We start from the raw sequence: 13,058 nt of genomic DNA, 5'->3' as shown, positions 1-13,058 counted from the left end.
ATACTTTAGCCTGTAGACCCATCCCTGAAAGTTTCATTTTCCTAACCTAAACCCTTTCCAAGATAGCAAGAAGTCATTTAACTAGAATTTTACCCAAACATATTTTTAAAGGTCATCAAAGGTCAGGGCCCTCTAGAGGGAGAAGTAGTGGAGGTAGTTGCTTCAAAATATCTCCCTGGGACATACTTTAGTCTATAGATTGATCCCTGAAAGTTTCATTTTCCTAATCTAAACCCTTTCTGAGAATGCAAGAAGTCAATTAAGTAGAATTTTACCCAACTTTTTTTTACAATAAATAAGCTATTAGCCCACTGGGCAAAGTAGACACAAGAAATATATAAGAGTTACTTGACTTGAGCCGATTTGATTGTAAGCTCTTCCAATTCCGACGTTTTCAATTTTTCAAAATACAGGCCGAAAATGGAACATTCCTTAGTTGCGTTTGATTCGATCGCAAAAGTTAACTTAAAAGTTTTACTAAACATAAAAATGTGAACGTGAAATCGTTCAATCTAAAATTTTATGCTTTAGTATCAGAAGAAAACGGATGAAAATAGATATTTACTAATATTATATTTGATAATTATATTGCTTTGGCAGTAGAGTATCTAAAGCTTTATCGTTTCTTCAATTATTGTCATTTGTTTATTTAAGAGGCTTAGCCCCTTTCAGCTATTGTGAAGTTACTAGACTTATGTCTAAGCTAGATCCACCAGATCCCTATCTAGAGGGGAGCCATGCTAAGGCTAAGAGCAATAATGCCATATCTCCTTCTCAAGTCACTAAGCCTGCAAATAATGATAACGATAAAACTGAAAAGGCCACGGCTAGACAGCCATCAAGACCATCTACATCTGGTGATGGCACAATGATTTCTGTGGGTTCACCTCATTGGTGTGAACCAAACTGTCAATTATCAGATGATGAGAACCATCTGGCATGGGATTACTTCCAAGTAGTTCAAAAACTCAAGAAAAAGAATAACAAAAAGAGAAAGGTTGACGGCCCCGTTCTGTCAGTACCAACAGATGAGTCAACAGCTCCAACCCCCAGTTATGAATTATTCATTCCAATTTTTGCTGTTGTAATCTCACCCGTCTAGAAAAATACCAGTCTCGGACCCCTGAAATTTGAACCAAAAAAACATATTGACTTTTTGAGGATGAACATTTTCAAGAAGTTAAAAAAGGAATTTGACCTATTCGTTAACAGATTTGGAGAAGCTGAAGTATTTGCAAATGATGCAGCCTGTCTGACCTCTCTGCTGGGCTTGACACATATTTGTAATATGGAAATAACTTATAAGCCGATAGAACAACTAATTCAAAAAGAAACTAGACTGGTCATTTATAATATACCCAGTTTATATACAGACAATGACATCCGAGAGGGTCTTACTGATAGTTCCCTTTTATCTTACCCTCTGAAGTCAATAACAAGACTAAAAAAAAGAAATGAAAACAATGAGTTAGGAGCAAGTAACTCTGTTCTTTGTGCATTTGAAGGAGACTATTCACCAGAAAAGTTATTTTTGTTTGGTGGAAGAGTTGCCTTTAAACTCTATTATCAAAAACCTATACAATGCAAACACTGCTTGAAACTAGGGCACACACAAAAATTCTGTCCATTTGCCACTGCTGTTGTTTATAAAAACTGTACATCAAGGGGTCACTCTGAAAGCATCTGCCATAACCCAACAAAACGTTTTAACTGTGGAGGTTCACATCTTTCTGATGACAGAAATGTTTGTCCTAAATACAAACAAAGAAGTCAGATTGGAAAAATAGCACAGAAGAAAAAAAATACCAGTACCCATAATTGCCAATGCAATGAGAAAAGAACCTAGTCAGCCTCATATAAACTTTGTCAATACACCTTCCAGGAGACCAACTCCAGTCCAAGAGCTGAGAAGACAACCACAGCAGGTGTGGAAAAAAAATTCCTGCTACCAACTTCAATGAGACCTACTCCCTATCACCTAGTGAGCATCCCATAAGTATAGCTAGCCGTTCTTTCCCCAGACTTGACCACAAAGTAGGAAGAATTCCTGCAGGTGTATCCCCCTCTCAACCCAAAAGACCTACATTCTTATCTATTAGGGGTAATAGACCTAAAAGAAGCAACATCGAGCCTCCAACACCCACAATATTAGTTGGTAATCAACTAAGAAACTTGACAAAATTTATTATTACCCAGGAGCTTATTCGATCATCAAATTATGACACACAAATGAAAAACGAACTATGTGAGAAAACACTAGAAAAGCACTTTCCAGAGTCATTGCTGAAAGAAGTTACAGATGAATTTAAGGAACTAATTGCTATTGTTGCAGCCAAAAATAATCAAGTTCCCCAATGATTAGAAAACAACCCCCCCCCCAACTAATTGACAATGTCAGTGATATAGATAAACTGATAGTGTTAAAGTGGAACACTTTTTCACTTAATAATACAAAAATGATGGAACTTTGCTCGTATGTCAATAAAGAAAAAGTGGATGTAATTTGTCTCCAAGAAACACATTTAAATAATCTGAAAAAAGTGTCCATACCAGGATACAAATGCTATCGAAAAAATAGAGATTGTGGCAGAAAAGGAGGTGGAGTGCTCATTTTATAGCTGATAAAATAGTTCACTATCCGTTACCATTAAAGCAACATGACCATGATATAGATGTGGTAGGAGTATCAATAACTTTAAGCTCGGGAGACACTTTAATAATTAAATCTATGTATAACCAAAAGGGGGATACTGATAAATATAATATTTTATCATCAGAAGCAGAGGGTCACAACCCCTTTATTTTTGGTGACCTAAATGCTCACAGCCCTCATTGGGAAGATACTGAACAATCAAACCGATCTGGGAAAAATGTTGAAAGATTACTGTTAGAAAATAATCATGTAGCAGTTCTAACACCATATAATTTGCCAACATATTAGAATATAAAAAATAATAAATTTTCAACCATTGATATTCAACTAGGTCCTGCTGCTGCTGTTGACCAGTTTCAATAAGTAGAGTAACAGATCTACAAAGTGACCACTGCGCTATTAAGACTACAATTTCTAATATATCTCACCAAACTAAACCGGGAAAAAGGAAGTTTATCAACAAGAAAGGTGATTGGCCAATGTTCAGACAAATCCTGCAAGAAGCCAATTAAAATTTACATGAAGATTTTTCCCAAATTGATGATAAAGTAAAAATACTTAACAAAATTATGATGGACGCTGCTCACAAAGCAATTCCCAAGACAAGCCCCAACACTTGGGCTCCAACTGGCAATAAGAGAATTAAAAATTGGTGGAATGAACTATGCTCTACTGCAGTGGACGCTAAGAACGTAGCAAAAAAGGCATTTCAAAGACACCCATCAATGAGCACTGCAATTGAATATAAACGTAGCTCAGCAAAAGTAAAAAAAAAAAAAACACGTTTACAGGCCAAAAGAGAGGCATGGGAAAAATTTATGGCTAACATAGATCATCAAACTGCAGTATCTAAGATTCACCAATACGTAAGCAAGATGAACGGCAAGAGAATGACACTTGATGATCGCAAATATGAAATAAAACACCAGGGTCAACTAATAACTTCTGATTTTCTAAAAGCTGATATTTTTGCAAACACATTCATGAAAAAACCTCTAGACACTGTTTTGCCAAATCCACCTGTATGTGTCCTCCTTTCTGTAGCACAAGTCATAATAAGTCAATAAGTCAAGTCAATAAGAAGTCGTTAATGTTACCCTTTTCGTTATCTGAGTTACAGACAGCTATTGAAAGATGCAACTTAAATTCAGCCCCACGACATGATGAGATACACATCAAATGGTTGATTGAAACATCTGACATTTTTTTAGCTAAACTCCTGGAAATATGTAACAACACATGGAGAGAGGGGACGTTTCCTACCCTCTGGAAAATTGCACTTATTTACCCAATCCTCAAACCTGGAAAACCACCAAAAGATTCTGTATCTTACAGACCAATATCAGCTCTTCCCATAATGGGCAAAATATTTGAGCGAATGATCTTAAGGAGATTAGAATGGTTTGCAGAGATAAATCAAATAATACCCCAATCTCAGACAGGTCTTAGAAAGAGTCATAGTGCAATGGACAACATAACCAGAATAGAAACAGATATGACAGATGCTTTACAGGAGGGCGAAGTTGGTATTGCTGTAATGTTTGATTGGACAGATGCATATGCGAATGTAAAACAAAAAAAGTTACAAGAAATTATGCATAATAAAAATTTTCCACCTCTAGTGATCTCAATTATAAGGGATTTATTATGTGATCGTTCCTTTCAACTACAGATTAATGATATACTGTCTGTAAGAAAGCAAGTTGAAGATGGTTTCCCACAAGGAACTGTCATAAGCCCTCTTTTGTTTACATTATATATTTCCGAACTAAAACTGAGAAGCCAGTCAAAACATGGAGAATTTGTTGACGATATCCTTGTGTGGAACAGACATAAGAACATAACCTTACTCCAAAACATCATTCAGGAAGACATATATGAAGTGAGCCTGTTTTCTGAAGCTTTTGGACTAACCCATTTCTATACCAAAAGCAAAAGCAATTGTGTTCCATAAACGACAAGTAACCCTTCCGAAACCCTTAAGGATAGAGGAGAGTGAGATAGTCTACGAGCCGTCAGTTCAGCTACTGGGCATGATTCTTGATTCTTGTTTAAAATGGCAACCACATTAAATGATGTTAAGAATGACAATTTTAAAACGGCTAACCATCCTCAAACGACTTGCAGGATCTAAATGGGGATCTCCACCAAAGTTGATTATTGACTTTTACAAAACATATATTCGATCTAAATTGGAATATGGCATACAATTTCTTACAAACATTCCGGTTGCTTTGTTCAACACCCTTGAGACACTTCAAAATTCAGCCATCAGAATTGCTTTGGGGCTCCACAAACATATGGCGAAAACCATGCAGTTTTCCCCTCCACTTTTGGAAATCCTGCTAAGCCCCAACACTTACTATCTTCTTTTAGCCAGTATCTGAAAGATTACCCAAATTGGAAAAATGAACAGGCGGATAGTTACCCTTTTCCAAAATCTCCACCATGGGAAATGGTGGGTCCTGAATGTCATCTTCAGTTAGTTTCTAAAGACAAGTCACATTATTCAGATCAGTATGTGTGTCAACTCTTTGCCAATAAAACATCCCCACACTTTCCTGAACATATTCTAGCCTTCACGGATGGTTCAGTAAAAGGATCAAGAGCAGGAGCAGGGGTGTGTATTCCTCATGTTTCCTTGAATATATCAGCAACTCTTCCATCCCACACTTCAATTCTGTCAGCAGAGTTATTTGCTATACATCAAGCACTTGAAATTATGGCCAGACTAAACCTTTCGTCAAAGAATGTGTTAATCCTTACAGATTCAAATTCTGCAATTCAATTAATAAGAAAAATAAATTATGAGGCTGCTGATTCAGATTTAAAATTAATAAGAGATGATCTACAAAGATTAAATAAATGTCGTATTTTTGTTTGCTCCCAGCATATTCCTAGTCATAAAGGACTGATTCATAACGTGACTGCTGATAGGCTAGTAAATGAAGCAGCAAATATTGACCCCAACCAGAATCAAAATTGGGGAACCTACGAGATATTATGAAACGCCGTGGACAAATAAAGTGTCTACCATTTCGAAATTCCCCATTTCGTTCTAGAGAAGACACAGTGTGGTACTATAGACTGAAATCAGGATATCTTTTTCTGAATTCTGTCCGATTTCAATGGAATTTATATCATTCTCCACTATGCAGGTAGTGTTTAACAACAGAGGTAACTCCCCAACACATATTTTTTGATTGCCATATACTTGCACCCGAAACTAATAAGATTAAGATAATTTGTAAAAAAACTAAAGACTAAAGAAATGTTTGACTCCATCATTAGCTTACAACTACCTCCTAATACTGAAAGGCCGATCTATAGGGTGATGATCCAAATTATGAAAAAGACAATGGAAAACGAGCTAATATATCAATTGAGGATCTGCTGTGCAGAAGAGAGTGAGAGTGAGTAGGAAGAGCCGTATTTGTACCGGCCGGCCTCTTGGCCTTAAACTGCTGGGGACAGGCAGCTCAAGAACTCGCACTTCCCACAAACCAAACAGAGGAGAAGAGCGGATGAAAAAGAAGGATTGCTAGTGCCATCTTGAAGTCAAAGGGGTGAAAGGACTGTAGGCAGTCTGTATGTGTATACCCTCAGTCCTCACACAAATTCTAGAATTGGAATTAAAGGAAAGACAAGGAAACTGTTAATAGTGGAAATAATCTTAGCTTTTCAGTGACCTGTAAGTAATCTTATGCATATTCCTTAGGATTTAAAGGGTTTTTGGTGTTCTAGGCCCATCTTGCATAGGCTAAGCTTAATAAGGAATCAGAAGAAAGTTGTTGTTAAAAATGTTGGTTCTTAGGAAGACAGCTATCACATTGGTGAGTTATTCAAATATTACCAAATCAAACAGGCCTAGTTTCTAAACCAACTTATAATTTTTAGTTGAAAAGAATTCAGAAAAATTAGGTCAATGCCTATATTATATAGTCTATATTCATTGAGATTGCTGTGTAAACTGGATTTTTAATATAAAGTAGGGGCAAAATTGTACTTTAGCTACTTTTGACTATCTTTGAAAGAGGTTAAGTTAAGAAAATGAAACTTTCATAGATGTGTCTGCAAGCTAAAGTACGTCCCAGGAAAGTAGGCCTATTTTGAAGTACCTACCTCCACTTCTTTTCCCTCTAGAGGGTCCTGAAATTTGTGGGTACATTAATCTTTGGTTATCAGTTTCTTTTTCTCTGGCTTTAGTTCTAAAAAGACAATTCCTGTTGATTTGCCACACTGTTGTTGCCATTACACTGGGTTTTCTAAATTTAGAAATAATCTTTTATGCCACCTCATTATAGGTTAAATATTTGGCAGGTATTATTTATTCTCCATGAATTTGTTTTATTTATTTTATTTGAAGGTTAGTGATGTGACTCTGTAAGTTTGGTCAGAACTGGCCCTACCTTGAAAGGTTACCTAGAGAAATCTAGGGTCAGTAAGCAGGAAGGGCATGCAAAAGCATAGGATGACTGGTCCCTAGCTTCCTATTGCACTTCCTGGCTAAAGGACCACCAGGTCTTTAAAGGGCTTCTGACTTAGCCATAGAAGCTTTCTTTCAAACCCACTAAATATAAGTAAAAAGGAAAAAAATGCCAGTAAGGTGGTCCTTCCCTTTCAATGAATTGTTGATGTATAGACAAGAGTGTAGGTCATAAGAGATGGCTGATGAATGTTTTGCAAGGTTTAAAAAATTAGGACAATTGCTCATGTTGGCAACTGAGCACAAAAAAAAGTTTTTTTAACTGAAAGTAAGGAGCGACATTAAAACTTAAAACGACCAGAAATTACTTCGTATATGAAAGGGGCTGCTTCCTCATCAACGCCTCGCTCTTTACGCTAAAGTTTGACTCTTTCTCTCAATTCTTCTTTTTAAAACAGTAAAAAACTTTAGCGTAAAGAGCGGGGCGTTAAGTTTTAATGTCGCTCCTTACTTTAGTTAAAAAAACCTGTTTTTTTTATTTAATTTCTGAACGTTTTTGAATCAATGCATGTTTTGATTTTGGCTCTCCACAGAGGAATAATTAAAACGAAATTTGCATTTTTTTTTGGCTAAATGGCTTTCTCATAATTTTGATCGAATGATTTTGAGAAAAAAAGAACGGGGGAGGAAGCCTAGTTGACCTCCGATTTTTTGGTTAATTAAAAAGGCAACTAGAACTTTTAATTTTTCACGAATATATTTATTAGTAAAAGATTTACGTAACTTATAAATTAGCTTACTTTTACTAAAGAACTTTTGTATTCTCATATTTTTATTACATATAACCACAGCATCAGTACCTTTCACAAGGGCCTCAAGCAAAACCCGCGAAAATATACACAAGTCAAAAGCTCTTGCAACATCGAGTGCACATAAGACCAAGAAATGATCTCTTTCTTCAATATCCTTCAGCACATTTGTAAGCAGAAAGAGAGAATGCTCTCTACCTAAGCCACGCTGGTACCCAATCTGACGAGGAGGGTCTGAACAGTTTTCTTCAATACCTCTTATCAAAAAAGATTCAAAGAGCTTGAAAGTAGTACATGAGGCGGTAATAGGGCGATGAGAACTGCACAAATAAGCGTCTTTTTTTGCCCTTTTTAAGGATGGGAGCAATTTGTCCGATACCAAATTGCAAAGGGACTACACCACAAACAAAGATCATCTGAAACAGTAGTTTTATATGTCGTTCGCACCTGCAAACAAAACATATATGTTTGCTCCTGCAAGTTGCAGGTGCCTTGCTGAAATAGAATTAACACCAGAGGAAGATTTTTTCTTTAATTTCGGAATCAAAGAGTGAACAGCACTTGGCAACACAACCAGGAAAGATTTCGTCTTATTTGAAAGAATAAGGTCAAGCTGTGTTTAAATAAAACTCCTCAATCTTGTAGCTGAGACTTTTTAGGAATACATCAAAGAGGAACGGTGCTTTTTTCAGCACATTTCTGCGCGTGATTTATTTGTGCCAAGTAGGAAGTTAGCTCAACTGAGATGTTCTTTTCACTTTGTGGCAGCACAGCAGGATCACATAAAAGATTGAAAGGCACTTTGATTTTGCTCAGCGTCTCGTCACAGCCTTTACTGAAACAAGAAACAAGACTCACTTGACACATTTTTCCAATCTCGGTAGGAAAACCAATTTGATTCTGTATTTTGAGCCATAGATGGGGATGTGTAAAAGCAAGTAGAGATAGAAAGGTGGTCAGATTAGAATCCTTCTTTAAAAACTTTGACCTTGTGACTGCCAAATGAAGCAACAACATGGTCTAAGTTAGAAGTTGAGGAAATCGGCTCAATATATGAAAAGTTATCATTCTTAGGTCATAAACAATAGTTGGGAGGACCGCAGCCCCTACAGATTTGTGATCGTGGAGACATTGTGTTTGTTATATCTACACTAAAATCTCCGCTGATGATACCAGATTTAGAGGCAACTTTTTTAAGAAACCTGCCCAAAAGCTACCAGGCAGACGCAAATCGTGAATCAAACTGTTCGTTGTTATAATTTGTAGGCAGATAAGCGTTCATTACTACATGATTTTCAAGCTTAGCAGCAATAAAGTAATCAATCTCTGCTAATAGCTTGCAAGGGGATCGGGATAGGGTAGCGAGACCGCCAGATGCTGGTCAACGATATCTAGAGAGAATCGTCCTTGGGTGGTTTGGGCTCGAAAGCAGATTTAAGATGATACATTAGAGCCATGATTCCCAACGTGGGACACTTGTTCCACTGGTGGGTCATGGGCAGGACGTGCAACCCTTGGCTGACTTTCTTTTAGAGCCTTTATTAAAAAACAAACAAAAAACACATTTTTCATGTGAGTAGCGTCACATTCAAATGCATTTAAAGAGCACAAAAAAACATGATAGTGTTGCTATGATGTTATATATTGTATAAAAGGAATGTAGGTGTAACTGAACTAACATAACTGAGCTTCCGTGCAACTCAACCCCGTTTAAGTGAATCCTTGTTCAACTGAACCCCTGTTTAACTTGACCTACGTTCACCTCAGCATTATTTGACTGAACCCTCGTGCAGCTGAACCCTCGTTTAACTGGGCTCCTTGCAACTCAGTCCACGTGCAACTTGCGCTGTTTACCTGAACCTTCGATCCACTGGACCCCCATTCAAATCAACCCTCTTTTGACTTAACTCTTTTGTAACTCACCCATATATAAACTCAGCCTTTTTTCACTGAACTCAACCCAAGACCTTAGAATAAGTTTGAACTAGTACTGATTAGAAGCTCAAAATGTTATTCTCGCTTCATAAGTTTCTAAATTTTATTACCAATTCGGCCAAGCTAAACTAGTTTGGACCAAGATAAGAACTGGAAGAGCCGCGACTGCAACTAATTTCTGTCACTGACAGCCATTGAAAACGCTTCTGTTTCGGGATGCTACTTGCGTGTATCTTTTCGTGCAAGGCAAAGTTAATAATCACTTCATTAAAATAGGACTTTATTCAGTTTCCATTTAAATGACGAGATTTTAATTTCTTTTCCCGTACTTGGTCACATATTATAATTATTTGTTTAATGTGTATTTGGGGAGTAGGGAGTGTCGTTGAATTTGGGCCTTAGCTTTTATATTAGAAATGGCTTTTACTCTGGTCGTAATTAAATTTAATAGAATGTAGTCTCAAGTCTAAGTCAGAAAAAAAATTGAAGAAACATTTATTGGGAAGATTCCAAAGCTTTACAGGCTCGAAAATTTCTGCTGAAAAAAAAATTCTAAAAGAATATTGTGATGGTTGCAATTATTATGCTTGCAAGCAGGTTTGAATTGTGAGCCAATCGTCTTTTTATTTGGAAATTTCTGGTGAAGTGTGCTATGTAGCATCAAACCAGTCACCTGTCAATGCACACCTATGGGGCGGGGAAATAAAACACTAATTCCGAGAACCTCAGAAAGTTTTCCATTTTAGCCCCCCTGCGATATTCCAGTGACACGATAGTGCTTGGGAAAACGAGAAAGAAATAGAAAACACATTTCGGTATCAAGCACTTTTTTGTAATTTCTAAGAATTTCTTTCGTAATTAATTTTAGTGTCGAAATGAAAATGAATAAGTTCTATCATTAACGAATCAGCTTTGTATTCGGGTGATTTTTTTTCACTTGGTATTTTTTTTTTTTTTTTTTTTTTTTTTGGCTTTCCACTTAAAGGTGACTGGGTAGGGAAGTATTCAAGAGGGGGATTTTTAACACCAGTATGAGAATTTTTGATCATGGAGACTTCAGTGGTAGACTTTTTATGGTTTCAAGCCTTTACACTCCAGAAACCGCAAAAATTGGATTTTGGTGTAGTCATGAGGAAATCGCAAAAAGCGTGTAATTATGAATATTAGATTTCAAATAACATTAAATAGCTCTACGATATTCTAGTGCCATATCAGTGCTGGAGACAAAAACCAAAAAAGGGAGACTTTCAGTGTTTAAGGCTCTTTTTAAAAGTTCCCAAAAAAAAAAATTTCCGAAATCAACTATTACTATTAATTTAAATAATAACTATAATTCCTGAACCAGCATTAACGGCAAGTTTATCTTATGAGATTGTGTTTTTTAATGTTTCTTAAAGATTTTTGCAACTTTGAGCTTTCCCTGTACTAGGATACAACTATTGGTGCATCCATTACCTTCAAGTGTGTTCGGGTCCTGGGCATGAGAAGCTCTGCTAATTTTCAAATATAAAGGACAAAAGAATAATTAATTTTGTTTTTTGGATGGGGGAGGATAGTTTTACATCGAAGCTTTATAAAGAATTAACCAACAAATAAATACCATTTCATTCGACTCAGCTTTTGTCACCTCTGACAAAATGGGCTGAATTACATTTTGTATTAATATTATTCATATGAACAGGGCTGAGCTGATTGTGGTTGATCTGAATGGAAGTTTAGTCAGACAGGTTTGGGTTAACCGAGGATTGAGTGAAATGAGGTTGAATTGCACAGAAGTTGAGTAGGGGGTTGAATTGCACAGAAGGTGAGTAGAATTATGGTTGAAACGAATTTTGGTTGAGTTGCACATGGATTAAATCACACGAAGGTCGATCTAAATGAGGATTGAACTGAATGATTTAGTTATACGGATATTCGTTAATTGAGGTTTAAGTTGAATGGGTTTTTTTTTGCATGAGGGCTCAATTAAACGGGTCTTAAGTTGTATGAGGGTTCAGTTGCACGAAGCTTCAGTTAAACTGTGGTGGAGCTTGACGAGGTTCAGTTAAACAGGGGTTCAGTTCTACGGGGATTAAGTTGCATGAGTGTTCAGTTGTAAATGGGTTCAGTTGCACGAGGGTTCTGTTACACGAAGATTCTGTTGCCCAGGATTCAGTAACACGGGGCTCAGTTGCACCTGAGGTTAGATGCACGAGGGTTCAGTTGCAGTGGAAATATAAAAAATGTTGTGCTAAGAATTTTTTTTTTGAATAACATGAAAAAAGCCTAGAGGACAACCCAAAATAAATACCAAGTTAATGGCGTTTTAAGCTTCTTTCAGGTGAATAAGTGTAGAATTTTAAACAACAAAATTTAAACACTACGAGGGGGGATCAGGATTTTAGAAATGTCTTGGTGGCGCATGGCCCGAAACCGATTGGGAACCACTACATTAGAGGCTGTATTTCTGGTTCCATTCGTAGCAGTAGGTGTTTCGGGAGAAGGGTTACCAAAAAAACCGTGGCTAGCTGGATCTAATATATCATCTCAGTTTGGTCATCTCAGATGGAGGTTGTTCTTTTATGTCCCAACTTTTGCGTAAAAAAGAAAAAAAACATGTCATTCACTCTCTTGCGAGGACTGAGGAGAAAAGTTCTGCTGCCTTCCCCAAACACGACGTCATAAAATTCTATTACCCCTCCCCCCCTCCAACCAAAAAAAGAAATCCTGGAAGTAATTAGTCGATCCACCAGCTTTGGTATGGAGTAAGGTATACCTACCAAAACAAATATGCCACGTTTTAATGAGAGTTGCTGATTGTTTGCAGTAGAAAAAAAAATATTACCTACGCTCTTGTGTTTAGAATCAGAGTTAGACGGAAACCAAGTCTCAGAAGTCTGATTCTAAAGCTACACCGGAGAAATACGCACTTCAGTTATTAACTTGACGCGATTGTGTTCAGATTAGTTATTGTTTCGGCGTTGTAGAAATTTGTCAATTACACTAGGTAAGATTTGACAGAATAGTAAATGTTGTTTTTGGAAGTTCAGACATACTATAGAGAGGATCTGTGACATTTGACCTTTCCTTTACAGGAGAAGGGCCATGGGTCAACTTGTTGCCTCATATCATAAATATTGTAAATCTTGTCATGTTTGTTAGTTAAAAATGTGCAATATGCCTGTTTTTGATGGGGTTTTGTTGGCTGTCAGCGATGATAATCAATTGCAGTCGATCCTAGTCCCTTATACTGAAC

General features: G+C 36.8%; 1 protein-coding gene across 1 annotated transcript in view; it reads right to left on the bottom strand.

The window, feature by feature from the left end:
• Window positions 1-505, bottom strand: part of LOC136034785 (acylamino-acid-releasing enzyme-like) — a gene marked incomplete at its 3' end in the record, with an annotated part of 58,016 nt that extends 57,511 nt beyond the window's left edge. Inside the window, 1 exon segment of the mRNA XM_065716195.1 lies at window positions 349-505. Coding sequence (XP_065572267.1) covers window positions 349-485 — 137 coding nt within the window.
• Window positions 506-13,058: the final 12,553 nt, after the last annotated feature.

The sequence above is a fragment of the Artemia franciscana genome, chromosome 13 (assembly GCF_032884065.1).
Source record: "Artemia franciscana chromosome 13, ASM3288406v1, whole genome shotgun sequence".
Classification (NCBI taxonomy): domain Eukaryota; kingdom Metazoa; phylum Arthropoda; class Branchiopoda; order Anostraca; family Artemiidae; genus Artemia; species Artemia franciscana.
Note: the sequence above shows the minus strand (reverse complement) of the source record. Positions and strands in the feature narration are given on the sequence as shown.